General features: G+C 46.3%; 1 protein-coding gene across 8 annotated transcripts in view; it reads left to right on the forward strand.

Moving 5' to 3' along the window:
* Positions 1 to 15319, forward strand: part of LRRFIP1 (LRR binding FLII interacting protein 1) — a 102984-nt gene that overhangs the window by 39172 nt on the left and 48493 nt on the right. For 6 of the 8 annotated variants that reach the window (XM_082284647.1, XM_082284650.1, XM_082284654.1 and 3 more), the window contains exons 2-3: positions 6250 to 6336; positions 13000 to 13017. In XM_082284647.1, coding sequence (XP_082140773.1) covers positions 6250 to 6336; positions 13000 to 13017 — 105 coding nt within the window. The remainder of the gene's footprint in view (positions 1 to 6249; positions 6337 to 12999; positions 13018 to 15319) is intronic. The other 2 variants (XM_082284651.1, XM_082284653.1) reach the window with 1 other exon arrangement.

Consider the following 15319-nt stretch of genomic DNA (forward strand, 5'->3'; position numbering starts at 1 on the left):
AATAGTCACCACTCACCTGGTGAGCTCCTGGAACTCCTGGGTTAGGTCACATGTTGCTCAAATGGAGACTGGAAAAACATTGCCATAGGTTAGCACTGGTTCTACCCGGTAGCTGTGTTGGTCAGCTGTGTTACAGGAATATTGCAAATCAGGTGTTGCATGACTAAAGAGACTTTAAATTATGTAGGAGTGCAACAAACTTTATCAGATTTTTAACTGATGAAGCGTGACTTGGCTAAACAGAATGAACAGTCCTATAACATTTGAGGAAGAGGGTACGGAGTACCGGAATGGGACAGCATCCATCATGAAAAATTACGTTGGCCCCAAAAATGACCGGCTGGCTTTGTCTGAAGCATGTTGGCAAGAGGTTTAAATCAGCCTGAGAATAGTTATTGCAGCAATGCACAGTAGTGGTTGCTTACAGGGAGCAGGTGTAATTTAGTCAGGCAGGCTTGTGTTTTAAGGTTTCCCTGGCAGTGGGATCAGAGAGCTTTTCCGGGTATGGTTGGTGCTGGCAAGCTCACACTTCAATCCTCCACAAAAATTACGACGCTGATTTTGATTACTAGTCTCAGAAGCAGGTAATTTTGAGTGCACTGGAATTGAGGGGTGCTTTGTATAGCTGGAAAACCCTTACACATGTAACTATGTGGCAAGTCAACATAGTCATTTTTCACCGCTCAAAAAAGCAGCATAACTTCCTGTCTTTGTTGGCTGTGTCTTGGGGCTGCCGGGCGAACAATGAAGCCCTTGCCATTTCAGGAGGGAAAGGCTCTGAGAATGCACACCTTCAGGATGTGTGTGTGTCGTTGGCCTCTACCTCAGCAACTCACCTAAATAATTCTCTCATCGCCGCGATAATGACAGCGCAGCTTCCCTGGCGCGGCGCGCGGGGCCAGGAAGCCGCGGCTTCCGTCACCATTGTGCTTTATCCCCTGGCCACGGGCACAGCCAGACCTTGTGCCCACCAGTGGTGTTTAGAAAGAGGCTGTATAGGGGCCACTCCACAGCAGCTGCAAGTCCCATATTCCCACTTCTCCCCACTGCTGCAGGTGGCAGAAGACTCTTCTCACCCTTTCCAGCTGATACCCCATACCTGGTTTGGGTTTTTTTCAGCTGTAGTTGTGCTCCAGTTACAACCTGCTTAGTTTTTCCCTCTTAAGAGCTAAATATACTGAACTCCTTAAGCCAGGGTAAAGATTTGCTGCTGCACAGGGCTGGGTTTTTATTTTCAAGCCGAGTGACCCTTAAGCAGGAGTGTCAAGTGCTGAGCAAGTAGCCCAGCAAAAGCAACGAGCACTTTGCAGTTCAGCAGTGTATTTGTTTCAGAGCTTGGTGACTGTAAATCATTCTGAGCAACTGCAATAAAAAGACAAGAATTCGGTGTGTAGATTGTAGTATTTGAGTGAGTCCCATAAATTAAGGTGATGATTTTTCAGCTGGTGCCTAGTTCCATGTTCATCTCAGCGGTGTGGTTGCCACCTCCTCTCATTTTGCCTATGGGGCTTTACGGAAGCCTCTTATGAGGATTGGGGTTTTTTGGTGTGACCTGCTCAGTAGGGCTGAAGCTGCCAGTTCTTCTTGTCAGATGAGGAGTATTTCATAAAAGGGAAGTTGCAAAAGCTTTGTAATGAGTGCAGTTAGGCTTCATATTTTTATTCTTCTGTTTTTGACAGTGATCTGTCACTTTTGATTGAGGCCTGTGTTGCTTGCTGAGTCACTAGTGAATTTTAGATGATTTTAAGATCACTTCCTTCAGTCTTAGTGATTCCTAATTTCTTTTTTTTTAATCTTTAATCCCTTGAATAGTTAGTTGAGCCTTAGGCAGCCTAAAGAATAGCTTTCAGTAAGCTGAAGTATGTGAATTTTTGGGTGGTTTTCTAATGTTCAGCAGCATCTCTTGCAGGCTGCAGTGTCTGTCTCTGCTACTGTCCTTAGAGGTGACTCAACTCTGGGCTCTGCCCAGTGCTTGGGCGGGATGAAGACCAAAGTCAGCCAGGCAAAGCCTGTTTTGGTTTAGTCAGCACAGAGAGAGAAATGTAAAGTTAGCGTTGCTGCTTGCAGCCTGTGCAAGAAATCAAGGTATTTATAGCACAGAACAGAGTCCAAGAGTCTCAGAGAGTGTGGTTTGACAAACTCCCATGAGTTCAGTCATGCCCGTGCTTCTGAGGAAGAGGCCCACAATAAATCTGACGCTCCTCTGTGTTAGTCTGAAAGTCTGGTCTGTATTTTTGTTCTTTTTTAAGGTTTGCAGCTTGAGCAGGGGGGGGTGGCAGTGGGGCTGTTCTGGGCGTCCCTGCCCTGTGCCGTGCTGGGGGACACCTACTGTACCTGAGCTGGGCTTTGGCACAGGAAAACCTGTGTGCAACAGGCCCTGTTTGGCTCCCACACTCACTGCAGGATTTGTTGGGTGTTAGGGTTGCTACCAGGCTTTGGTTTGACTTTGATAACATCGTACACAGTGAGGGGTGGACTCCTCTCTGCCCTGATGGATTTACTTCCTCTGAGCTCACGGGTGACGCCAGGTTTGTCACCAATGCCACCTACAGAGTATTAAAAAAAATTTCATTCTGAATGAAGTAATTCCATCCAGTAAAGCATTCTAGAAATGGGATTATGAAGGCCACAGGTTGACCATTTAATGGCTGGCCTGACTGTAGCATAATACATTTCTGTTGAGTTGGAGAGCACCCTCCAGAGTCTCGTGGGTAGCCTCACATACTGAAGTCTATTTTTTCCTCCTTGCATATTTCCTGTCCCCCGTTCTCTCATTTTGCCGTGGGCTCGAAAACCCTTTAGGGAAGGATGGCCTGTTTCTTACAAACCCTCCTTTGTCCAGCACAAACGAGCTGGTGTTTGGTCAGGAACCACGGTGAAAATAACTGTGTAATCATCTAAATGGCACCCAGACACCCTTGAGAAAGTGCTTGAAAATATTCCTTAGTGCTTGATGCAGACCTTAAGGTACAGCAGCCTTCTGGCAGAGAAGTTGGGGTTACTAAGGAGCCAAGAGCAGGTTCTGACATGATTGGGGGGGGCATTTATTCCTTTGTTCCGTGAGGACAGTCAGGCAGTGAAACAGGAGCCTGGAGAGGCTGTGGAGCCACCAAACTCGGAGGTTTTCAAGAGCCATCTGGACCAAGCCCTAAGCAACATGATTTGAATGTGATGCTGACCCTGCTCTGAGCAGGAGACCTCCTGAGGTCCCTTCCAGCCTGAGCAATTCTGTAATTACTTGTTTTGATGTGATGAGAACGAGTTGCTTTAAAATATGAGTGTTCAGGATGGAATAACACTTGATGACTTCTTACAAAGTATATGCTAACAACAGGTTTTTAGCTTAAAGCTCAAGAACCCAGGATACAGTTTCTGTTGTTTGTATTCAAAGATGCTTAATGCTGACATGTGGTCACGGAAAGAAAAAGTTCATAAATAAACAATATGCTTGTTCCAAGATGTAAGCCATTGTTAGTCAAAGCTGCTGAGTGAAAATGTGTTTTTATTCTTAAAAGGTTTGCAGGTTGGCTTTAAATGAGCAGCTGGAGGACTGCAAAGATGAAATAGAATAAAGTAGAGATGCTCCATGGATTGGCACTAAAACTAGAATTATATCCTTAGAAATGACGGGTTACACATGTGATTTTGCACAAAGTAAAATTCATTTAACTTCCTGTGGTTAGTATCTGTAATTTAGAAACTGGTGAGCCTCATTCTCAGGAAGGCCTGAGAAAAACTGGCTAAATTTTTAATTTTTATTCCTATTGTTCAAGTTGCTGCATTTCATATTATATTGTGCTTGCTTCTGAGAGAATATATAATTCTGCAACATGGCTAGCAAGTGTGTAAATCCTTTGGCCCTTATCATACAAGGAAAACAAGGGGAAATAGGTATAATTTGAATTACATCTGAATTTTACACACAGGCACCTAGTTCTGATGTGAAAGCTCAGCTGGTTATTGAAATTCCTGAGGTTTGACAGCTACAATCATGTTAACATCCAAATAATCTTGTTTCCTCCTTTTTCTGTCAGGAAGATACACAGCCTGTAGTGTTTGGTGTGTTTTGTTTATGGAGGCTTTAGGGCCCTTGGTTTTCCATAGGGGAAAAAACAGTCTGTGCTGATGTTATTTCTCACCTCTATCAGTTAGGATTTGCCAGTGTTTATTTTTAAATAAACAGAAGGGATCATGTCGAGTCGCCATCAGGCTTGTTTCCAGAGCTGTGATTTCGTGCCTTTAGCACACATCTCAGGGCGTGTTTAGATAGTGGGCGTCATGAGCAATTCCAAACACTGCAGGTGCATCACAGCACTGCCTGGCAGGGATTCCACCCAGGCTTTGCCCAGCAGCAGCAGCAGGGCTGGGGCTTTCTTTTCTTGGACAAACTGCTTCAGGTTGTTGAAAACACGTTTGGGGATTCGTGCCTGCACCCGGGAGCCTGCTGTCACCTGGTTATGAGTAACAGGTTATGAGAGGGGATGGTTTTGGGTGCAGGTGGGGAGGGTCTGCTCCTGGCATGAGTTTCTGTCCATGGCAGAGCCACTTACCCAAAATTCAGGCAAAGAACTCAAGGGAGAGCAGCTTTGTGCAAAACCAGCCCTTTGCTCCTTCTGCCATGGGCTTCTTTAATTCTCTGTGAAGGCTTGTTTTCTTGTTACAAGTAATTTTTCAGATTTCAGAGAATCACAGAATATTTGGGGTTGTAAGGGACCTCTGGAGTTCATCCAGTCCAATCCGCTGGGTCACCTAGAGCAGGTGACACAGAAGCCTGTGCAGTTGGGTTTGGGATGTCTCCAGAAAGGGAGACTCCACAGCCTCCCTGGGCAGCTGTGCCAGGGCTCTGCCACCCTCGGTGTACAGAAGTTCTCTCTCATGTTGAGGTGGAACTCCTTGTGGTTTAGTTTATGGCCATTGCTCCTCATCCTGTTGCTGGGCACCGCTGAGAGGAGTTTGGCACCACCCTCTTGGTACCTGCCTTTGGGATATTTGTACGGATTGATGAGATCCCCTCTTGGTCTTCTGCAGTCTGAGGTTTTAAGATCTGCATCATCGCAAGGCTCCTGGTCCTCCCATACATCAGCTCGTGCTTGATTTTCATCAGCCCTTTTCTGTTAACTGCAAGTTTCAGCCATCCTACTCCTTTTTTTGGCTTCTTTTCCATATTTTCTTTGTGTTTTTGAAGGCTGTGGCCCTTTTCCCTGAGCTTGAGTGGTGAATGCAGTTACAGAAGGGAAAAGAAATTACACCTTTCTTTTTTTTTTGTGATTTTCCTTCTGTTTAGAAGCCCTGCTGAAAGCACCGGCGTTTTGATTTCTCTGTGTGCTTGACCTTGCTATTATGGCAGTTTTTCCTGTCCATTTGGAGGCTGTACTTACAGTAAAAGGTTTCAGAAGCAGAGGAGTTGGGTGTAGCACCAGGGTGACTGGCTGTGAGCTGTGCCTTTGGCTCCCTGCTGAGCTGTTCTGAATTCCGCTGGGTGAGCTGCTCACGGTTGTACTGTACCAAGCCTGAGCTAATTTTACTTCTTCCTCTGTCAGACCTACTGACTTTGCCTGGGATTTAAAGCAGAATATTAAAAATGTTACTCTCTAGCATGTTCCAGCACTTCCAACTGGGCTGAAGTGAGGAAGCACTGTAGATCTTCAAGAGGTTCGTTCTTGGCAGAATTCCACTCCAGGGAGGTTTGGACTGGAATATGGAATTTTGGAGATTTATAATGGAGCTAGTGCATTTTCTCTCCATCATTTCAGCCTTAGCTGTGCACACTCATGCTGAACTCCAGTGTTTACCCAAATCCTGTGCCCAGGTATGTGTGCACAGTGTCAGTGGTTAGGAAAAATGGCACATAATGTGTTTGCTGTTGGTCAAATTAATTCATCAATAGAAAACAATCCATGCTGCAGGGGAGGAAAAAAAACCCCAAACCCAAAACAAGAAGAGCAAAAGCTGCCTTTCTTAAATAAATGTCCCTGTTTCCTCTACAGCCACACAAATAATAATTAAAGAACTCTTTTAAACACAAGTGCTCAGGGAGGGTAGTGCCTGCACGGGGGTGTTTTACCTGACTGTGAAGATAACAAGTTAGGGAAGGCAGGGCCATTACCTGCAATAGGGAATTAACTCCTACAGACGTGTTTACAGCCTTGCCGAGTCAAGCCTCCCCATTCCCTGCCCTGCTTCCGGAGCGTGTTCCCCGTTGGGTTGCCCAGCTTTCATCTCATCCCATCCCTGTGTTCCCGTTCCCAGGCTGAAGCGAGACTCGCGGCGAAGCGAGCGGCGCGGGCGGAGGCGCGGGAGATCCGGATGAAAGAGCTGGAGAGGCAGCAGAAGGAGGTAAGGCCGAGGCTTTGGGGGGTGCCTGGGTTGTATCTCCAGTGAGGAAGATGTTCAGAACATCTGGGGTACAGGGGGTTAATCTATATTCTGTTGAAATAGTCTGCGTGGAACTAATGTTGATCATAGAAGATCCTGGAAGAAACACAGATCGTGGCAAGGGCTTTATCTTGGTGAAGCCAGTATAATTATTCACAGAAAATCCTGGTGGTTAGTAATTCTTGTTTAATGTTAAACTTTGAAGTATGCAGCTTGTTTGTTTGAGTATCGCAGGTGGTGGATTCTTATCACTTCTTTGGAAATCCAATTAATGTGGAAGATTCCTGGCCCTTGTATAGCACCACTGTGAAGTTGTTCTGCTTCCTGCTGTGAAGCTGGTGCTGTGCCCTCCCCCAGTTTCTAAAAAGGATGGGCTGCTGTTGGCAGGAGCAAGGGTAGAAACTGCACTTGGCAAAGCATTACCTGGTGAACTGAACCAGAAGGGCTCAAAACTTGTGTATGGTGATGTGCATTCAGTGGAACAGCAGAACAGGGACAACAGTTAACCACAATTTAGTTTTTTCAGTAGATTTTTGAAGGAGAAGGAAGAAGTATGGAGTCTGGGGGCAGGGTCTGGGAATACACAGTAAGAATAAATGTGGGGCAGGACAAAAGGGAAATGGCTTCATGCTGACAAGAGGGCAGGGTTGGATTGGATGTTAGGAAAAACATCTTCCCTGTGAGGGTGGGGAGGCCCTGGCACAGGTTGCCCACAGCAGCTGTGACTGCCCAATCCCTGGAAGTGTCCAAGGCCAGGTTGGATGGGACTTGGAGTGACCTGGGCTAGTGGAAGGTGTCCCTGCCCATGGCAGAGGGTGGAACAAGATGATCTTTAAGGTCCCTTCCCACCCAGGCCATTCTGTAATTCAGTGGTTCTACATTTGCTTTAGGGTGCAGAGCAGGATCTGGTTGAGCTTTTGAGCAGTGAATCAGGAGGTGACAGCAGGATGTGGATCAGGATGTGACAGCAGAGCAGTGCCAGTGAAGGCTGCAGCAGCCAGCCCACAAGAGAAGCTCTTGGGCAGGTTGCCCACGCTCAGCTTTTGGTGAGGCAGGTCTGGATGTGTCTCAGCTCCCTTGCTGCAAACACAGAGCTTGAGGACGGTGGGAGCCTTTTCCTGCTGCAGTTGCTGCTTTCTGGAGGATGTTTCTTGCAAGCTGTCCCACAGTGGGAAGCGTTGTCACTGCGGGGCGGTGCGGTGTGGGAGCAGCCGCGGGAGGGCTGTGCTAAACAGGCACCACGTGTTCTGTTTGGGCAGCTGAGTAAATAGGGGCGTCCTGGCAGCTGACACCATCTAATTTACAGGTGACTTAATGGAGCTGATGACCCCTTTGCAGATTAAAAGCTGATGCTGCAAAGGGTGTCTTGGTAAACTGAAATTCAGGTGTGAAAACTAAAGCTCCTGCAATTAAGAGCTTGTCACCTGAAAACCTGTGAAAACTTCTTTGTATAGACAGAAATTGAATAGGGCAGGATGTCCCTCTGAGATACCACATTAATTGAAAGCTCAGATACACATCACAGTCTGTCTTGTAACTCACTGCCATAAATGACACATTTATTTAATATTTTGCAAGCTTGGACATACTGTAACTTTTCGAAATAGTTTCATCTTAGCCCCCAGATGCCAGGTAGAGATATTAAGGATAGCTGCAGGAAGTTTTTTATTGCCACAAGCGTCTTGCAGGTATAACAAAACATAAACACAGAAAATCCCGAGCAGTGGTCAACACAAGATATTTGGCACCTACCCCTTCCTTGGAGGGGAGCCTGCTGTGACACTGGGGTCTGTACACCTGGTTCTCTGCCATCTTCATTTCCCTTTGCAAACTTTTCAGAGACATAAAGAGCACTTTTCCACTACTGCCATGTTAAATAACCAGAAGTTAAAGCACTTGCTTTACTACTTCAGAAGGCTTTTTAGAGCCCTAGCTCCCTTCTGGGAGTTAAAAAGCAATAAATGAATTTATTGCGTGTGCGTGTACAGTTTTTCATGCTTAAAGCCATGTGCATGCCCTGGCAGGCTTCTTGTGGAGCATGGATTACTTGAAAATATATTTACACTGCTGGTCTGAGTTAAAAGTTTCCAGGTGCTACCACTAAAGACTATAACTATGGCAGTGAAAGAGGGTATTTTAATGATTTGGGTTTGGAAACTGGCTCCTCTCCTGCCCGCCACCTCATATTTATGACATTTCTCAATCCCGCACTTCATTTCCCTCATTTGAAAGTAATTGGGTGATTTTTGCACGAAGAGCCTACACATGTGATTGAGAAAATGTACAGCAGGAATAGATTGGCTTTCAGCAGAGAACACTCAATTGCAAGGTGAGATGTGGGAAAGTTCCTGTGGAGGACTGCACTGTGGTGGGGCAGGATTGCAGGTGTGCTCCAGAGGCGGTATCGTCTCATCACCTGGCACCACCTCATGCCAGGCAGCACAAAGAAGGGTAACTGTGCCAGTGGTTTGGCTTTTTTGGTTTGGTTTCTTTGTTGTGTTTTTTTTTTTCTCCAGGGAGGGGAAGCTAAGGAGGAGAAGATGAGCACAATTTTCATAGCAAAGCATAAGATGGGTACATGAAAAGTGTTTTCTGAAGCTGAAGAAAAAAAGTGAGCACAAGAATCGTGACCTGATCACAGAATCCCAGAATGGGCTGGGTTGAAAGGGCCTTAAAACTTATCTCATTCCACCCCTTGCCATGGGCAGGGACACCTTCCCCTATCCCAGGTTGCTCCAAGCCCCTTCCAACCTGGCCTTGGACACTTCCAGGGATGGGGCAGCCACAGCTTTTCTGGGCAACCTGTGCCAGGGCCTCACCACCCTCACAGAGAAAAATTCCTTCCCAATATCCAGTGGAAGCCTACTCTCTGCCAGTGGGAAGTCATTCCCCCTCATCCTGTCACTCCAGTCCCTTGTAAATAGTCTTGCCCCATCTTTCCTGTTGAATGGGGCTCCTGTTGGAACATTTCTAATTCTCCCAGCCTTTCCCCACAGCAGAGCTGCTCCATCCCTCTGATCATCTCTGTGCCTCCTCTGGACTCTCTCCAGCAGCTCCAGGTCCTTCCTGTGCTGGGCCCCAGGGCTGGAGGCAGCTCTGCAGGTGGGGTCTCACCTGAGCACAGGGGCAGAGGGACAGAATTCCCCCTTCCCCTGCTGCCCACACTGTGGGATCAGCCCAGGACATGGGGAGTTCCTCTGAAGATAAGGGTATTGATCACTCTTGAATCACAGAGATGTGAATCAATTGATGTATTTATTAGAGAAGGTGTTCTTGGTGATAAGGCTTTAGGAAAGGCACAGATCTAACAAGTGTAACAGCTTGAATGCTTCTGACTTCTCATTCAGTGCTGCTTTGTTGTTGTTACCCACCAAAGATGTCAATAATTAATCTGGAGGCCTGGTTAAGTTTCCTGGTTTGCTTCCACACATCAGTGAGTGCAGGACAGCTCTCACTGGCAGTGCCTGTTCTGAGCTGAAGGGACAATTACAACAGGTGGTACCTCCTCCCTTCCCTGTTTTCCCACCACTGGTGGGAGTCAGAGCAGTGATGGGTCCTGGTTTACCATACCATGCTGCCAAGCTTTTGAAACATTTGGTTGCCAGCTGCAGAGTCTGAGGCCAGTCCCTCTGGCTTGTACTGTCAAGATGTGCTTGGTCCTGGGACAAATTCCTGTGTGCGCTCAAGTATTTATTGTTAATTCACTCAGAAGGGCAAGCCAGGAGTGGTCAGCCCAGTTTTTCTGAGGAACATTTGCTAATTCTCATGGGGCTACAAGGTAAAATGGGAAGAAAAATTTTTTTCCTGTGCATTTTTTTTTTTTATCAGAAGCTTGACCTAAAATGTACTAAAGCCTTTTTTTCCTCAGCAATATTTAACAGTAACATTTTGAGACATGCAAAAGCTGCAGCATTGGGGCTGATTGTGGAGAATGCTTTCTGTAGGAGTGCCTTCTGTGTGTTCTGCTGGCAGGGCTTTAAATGTCTCTTCAAGGGCTGACACTTGGAGACCACAGTGTAAGCTGATATTAGTGCCTGAAGTGAAAAGAGACTGATCTCCTCCCACTCCTTAATCGGTGGGATAAGGTTCTTCCCTGCCAGTTCACACAGTAGATGAGCCTGTACTTCTAGTTCAAAGCAAGTGCACTGTGCTGTCTCCTGGCTTCGTTTGCAGCTCTTGCTTTAAGGGCACAGCGCAGAACTTGCCTTGGCTGTTTTGTAAATTCCTTCCTTACCTCACTTGTACATACTTTTCCCCCTTTGGATTCATATTTCTTTGGAATAAAATGCGCTACCAGTGCTTTCTAGTAAAAAAAATAAAAAAAGGGAAAAGCAGATTCTTGTGGCTTGAATGGGGAGGGGTGAGACTGACTATGAAACTTGGTGCTTACATAAGCAGGCAAGAAATCAAGGAGGTTTGTGGTGGTTCATCTGTGTCTTACACACTCAGTGTGAAGATTCCTAGGCAAATTTGGAGAGGGATGATGTGGAAGGTGTTTTTAGCAGACTGTTCTTCTGCCACCATCTAAGCATGCAACGCTGGCTTGCTCTGTCCCGTTTTAAAGCGACTTCTATGAAAAACTATTTTTGCAGGCAGCCTCTTGTGATGAGGAAACCAGGAAAGCTGGCTGCTGTTACTGCTGTGGACGAGACACGTTTGGGTTTCTTGGTCATACCCTAATACAAGAAAGTGCTCTTTAAAGCATTTGACTGCTTAGATGTGTATTGACTCTTTTTGGAGGGGGACACATCTGCAACAGAGGTGATTGTTTAAAAGTGTGTGTTTTCTCCTGTACCACACTTTCTAAAGAGGACAGTGTCGTAACAGAATCCTAAAATGGCTTGGGTTGGAAAGGACCTTAAAAACCACTTAATTCCAACCTCCCTGCCGTGGACAGGGACACCTTCCCCTAGTGCACTGCTGAGGGATCAGTCACTTTGGAGCTGAGCTATTGTAATTCCTGCTGGCTAATGGGTTCCTCCAAAATTCCAGGCTTTACAAAAAGCTGGAGTAGTTAGATGATGTGCTTGGCTTTATCCCTGAGGCCTCTCCATCTCCCTCCACTGTGCCTGGCCTGAACAAGGGCCCCGTTGTTAGCTCGTCCATTGGCAATCTGGGTCCCAGGCACAAGGCTCCTTGCATGCCTGGCTTTGGACTCAGCAGGGAATACCTGCCGTGCCAAGCCTGAAGCACTGGGCTTTGAAAAATAAGGCTACGGGGAGTTGCCTCGAGGCATGAGTGAAAAAACCAGGATGGAAAAGTTAAAGCTTTAAGGTTAATCAGCTGTGTGGTAATTGCCACGTCTGAACCTGTGGTGTTTGGCTCCTGTGCATGGATGAAAGGCACTCTGAGCGTGCCATGGAGAAGGCAGAGATTGGAATTGTGTGCAGCCTTGCGGGAGGGAGGGCCCAGTTCATTTTCCTCTTCGTGGCTTTCTTTGGGAAGGGGGAGCGGGGTGGTTACTTGTGTGGGAATGCTGGTTTTTAAATGGGTCCTCATTTTCCCTCCTGCACTTGTCAGAATGGGAATTAATGCTGCCGAGGCATTAATCTGGGTTGTGCAGTTGTCCTTCGTGAAGGGGAACCTGATCAGGAGGGCAGGGATTGAGAGACATAAGCTCTGCTTCCCAGCACTGGGATCCCTGAGAGCAGTGAATGGTAGGGATCCTCCAAATACCCCAAAATCTGGGAGGCTTGACTAACCTGCCACCAGCTGGAGGATTGTGCAGCCAGCCAGGTGTTTTTGAACAAGAAGGGTTCTTTGGGTTTGTTTTTTTTGAACCCAGAAAGGTTTCTGGTTTTAGGAAAGATGTGAGAAAAAACATGTTTTCTGTTTTCACAAAGCTCATCAGTCAAGGGCTTCACGAGCACAAAATTCAGATGCAGTAGAGTGGCTGTAAAGGTTTTGTGTATTATCAGTGTGCTCCAAGACTGCGGAACAGCAGTGTCAGCAGTGCATTTATTAAGGCCTGAGAACAGTGTGAGGCTCTACAGAAACATTAAAAATTGAAAGAGGCACCTGCAGGGATCCTTTAAGGCCAGCAATACGTGCGCAAGGAATTTTCCATGAGTTTTCACACGCTGGCACTGTGCTGTGCACAGGTGAAAGGTGTGTGGGCTCGGTGCTTTTGTAACTGTGCTTCATCCCTCAGGGACAAATTCTGTCCTTCAAAGAGGAACAGTTGGTCTGTGCTTAATGCTGTTTGCTTTTGTTGTGGTGGTAGATGCACATCTCGTCCTGGGCGAGTATTTGGGCATCCATTCCTGTCATGGAGAGAGGCTGGAAAAAAGAGAGGTCCTGGCTCACAGCAGGGCTGGGCTCTGGCCTGGTGCAAAGCCTAGGGATAAAATGAACCATGTGCATCCCAGAGCCTGGTGGGAATGGGAACAGGAATGCTGTGTTCTAGCTGGGCTCATGGAGGAGGCCTGCAAAGCAAACACTGCTTTTGTCCTACCCAAATCCACAGGGCTTCACCGTGCTCCTCTCTGTATTCATGTTTTGCTGTATTTTCTCTATAAATGCTGTTTTTTCCCTCCAGAACGAGCTGTGGAGCGTTGCATTGCTCTGTATCCATCATTCACGCTAGCTTTGTTCCTTGTTTCTTTCCTCTCCCTTTCCCCCCAGATCTATCAGGTCCAGAAGGTAGGGCTTGCTCGCTTTCATTCTTGTTTGCATGCCTTCTCATGTTGTGAGTCTTGCTACGATTTCAGAACCACAGAGCCATTTAGGTTGCAAAAGACCTCCAGGATCCTCAAGTCCAACCTGGGAAATCCTCTAAAGAGGAGGGGATGCCCAGCAGGCTGTAATTTCCCTGTAATTCTGCCCTCCCCTCCCACAGTCTCGTGGGCTGGACAATAAAGGGGAGTGGGGGAAGATGACTCATGTAAAATGTCTGGTCAGGCACTTAGTATGATTTTTCCTACAGCCTGTTTGGCAAAGAATAGGCAGTAACAGAAAAGTGACTTGGCAAAGCAGGGTTAGAGGCTCCCTGTGTCACCAGGGGCCTGTGTGTCCCCTCTGTTCGTGTGCTGAAGGCCGAGAGTCACTCTTACGAGTGATTCTTCTTCAGTACCAGTGATACTGAAGTGTTTCAGGCTGGGCAAGCATGTAACAGGTGCCAGCAGGAAGAACGACTTTCAGATGACTTTATTTGCACCAAGTCACTGAAGGAAATCAGGGATGCTGTGTTTGAACTCATAATTCTTTGGTAAACAAAGTGTACGGCCTTCCTTCCAATGACACCCAAGCATTAAAAGTGCTTTTACATTGTTTAGTCCTCTCTCACCTCATGATCTCTTCCCTCCTCCCAATTTCCTTTCCATGATGATGGCAAGGAGGATGATCACAGTAGCTCTAACTGAGGTCCTTTGCTATGTAGCAACAGAGATTTTGGGGTTTGTGTCGTGATGTTTGGCTGTTCTACACTTTCAGCATGTGTACTGTGTGGCACCTAGAAACAGAAATAGTTCCCAAGAAGATTTACAGGGAGGGAGAAAGCACATTTTTCTTCAAGGCTGCCATATTCTGCCTTATTGAATATTTCTCTTTTTTCCTGAGATATTTTTATGGCTTGCTGAGTGATGAATGTCTCCCTAAACCACAGTGTGCTTGGTTTTGTTCTGGCACTCCAGCTGCCCTAACTGCATGCTTCAAAGCCTGACCCAGCCCTGCATGTGCTTCTTGGAAGTGTGTTCCCCTCTTTGAGTGTGTATGTATATGAAGAGGGCTGCTCAAATCATGTGCTCTGGTGTTTAATCCTGACCCCAGCAATTTGCCAACAAATCTCTCTCGCTCCTGGTTTTATTTCTGGAGTTGACTACAGGCTGAGTGACTCAATGTCTGCCCATGGATCAACAGGCTCGTTATTAATCTCCTTTATGGGAACTAATGTAACCTTCTGGTGCAAAAGTAGCCTCGTGGGAGCCCAGGAGGTTGTTTACTGCTGGTGTCCTGACGTGGATGAGGAGATAAGTGGGTTCTCCTCTCAACATCCCGTAGCAAGTTTGCGAGTCTGGCAGTTTCACTCTCAGTGAGCAAATTACATCTGGAATTCTCTCTCAATGGTATTAACATCATTAATTATTTAATTGTAATGTCACTTTTCAAGGTAGACGGGAACCTGAGTCCAGCAAGGGCCTCTAACTGAAACCTAAATTAATGGATAAGCACCATTTCCTCCTTTAACCCACTGGAATCAGCCCCTGGGGGCAGAACAGAAGAGTCAGTGGAGAGAGAGAACTGAGAAAAGTGGCTGTGAGGGGTCAAAATACTTGAGAGCTCAAAAGCTATCAGTTAAGTCCAGTATGACATGTGGTCTTTAAAAGATTATAAATTAAAAATAGTCTCTGGGTAGTCTCGTTCATTAAGATTTTTCTTTAGGGGATGTTAAACACGTAGCTGTGTAATTTGAAATGGAGAAGGAGAGCCTGTAAGTGGAACTTAAACTGTGGCAGAGCAAGTCTTGTAAGGGCTGTTTCCTTATCTGCCTTTTGCAAGGCTGAATTCAGAAGCCAGTGACAGGCAGTGAGAAGAGAGGGCAGGAAAAGGAAGCAGCAAACCTTAAAAAAATTACAAGTGTGTTTATGGAGCCTTCCTATGTGTGAAAAAGGATTCTCCATTTTAATAGTGGTTTGGTTTTTTAAATTGATGTCTAGTGTTAGAAAATATTCTCTGTTGCTTAATGGCTAAAAAGCCTCTAATAAGGCTTTACCTGACCTGCTTTACTACAAAGCATGTAATCTGTAGGTTCTCATCATGTACACAGCTCTGGGAGTTCATGGAATTTTCAGGGGCCGTTCTCAGGCTGAGATGTGCATAAAAGTTAATTTTATAATGGGCTGTTGCATGGGTTGTGATTCTGAAGTGGGGATAAAGTAATACAGCGCTGAAGAACATGCAGCTCTTTGTTTTGGTTTATCAGTAAATAGTGAATGAGGTCTTGAAG

This window comes from Coloeus monedula (genome assembly GCF_965178545.1).
Source record: "Coloeus monedula genome assembly, chromosome: 7".
NCBI classification, from domain to species: domain Eukaryota; kingdom Metazoa; phylum Chordata; class Aves; order Passeriformes; family Corvidae; genus Coloeus; species Coloeus monedula.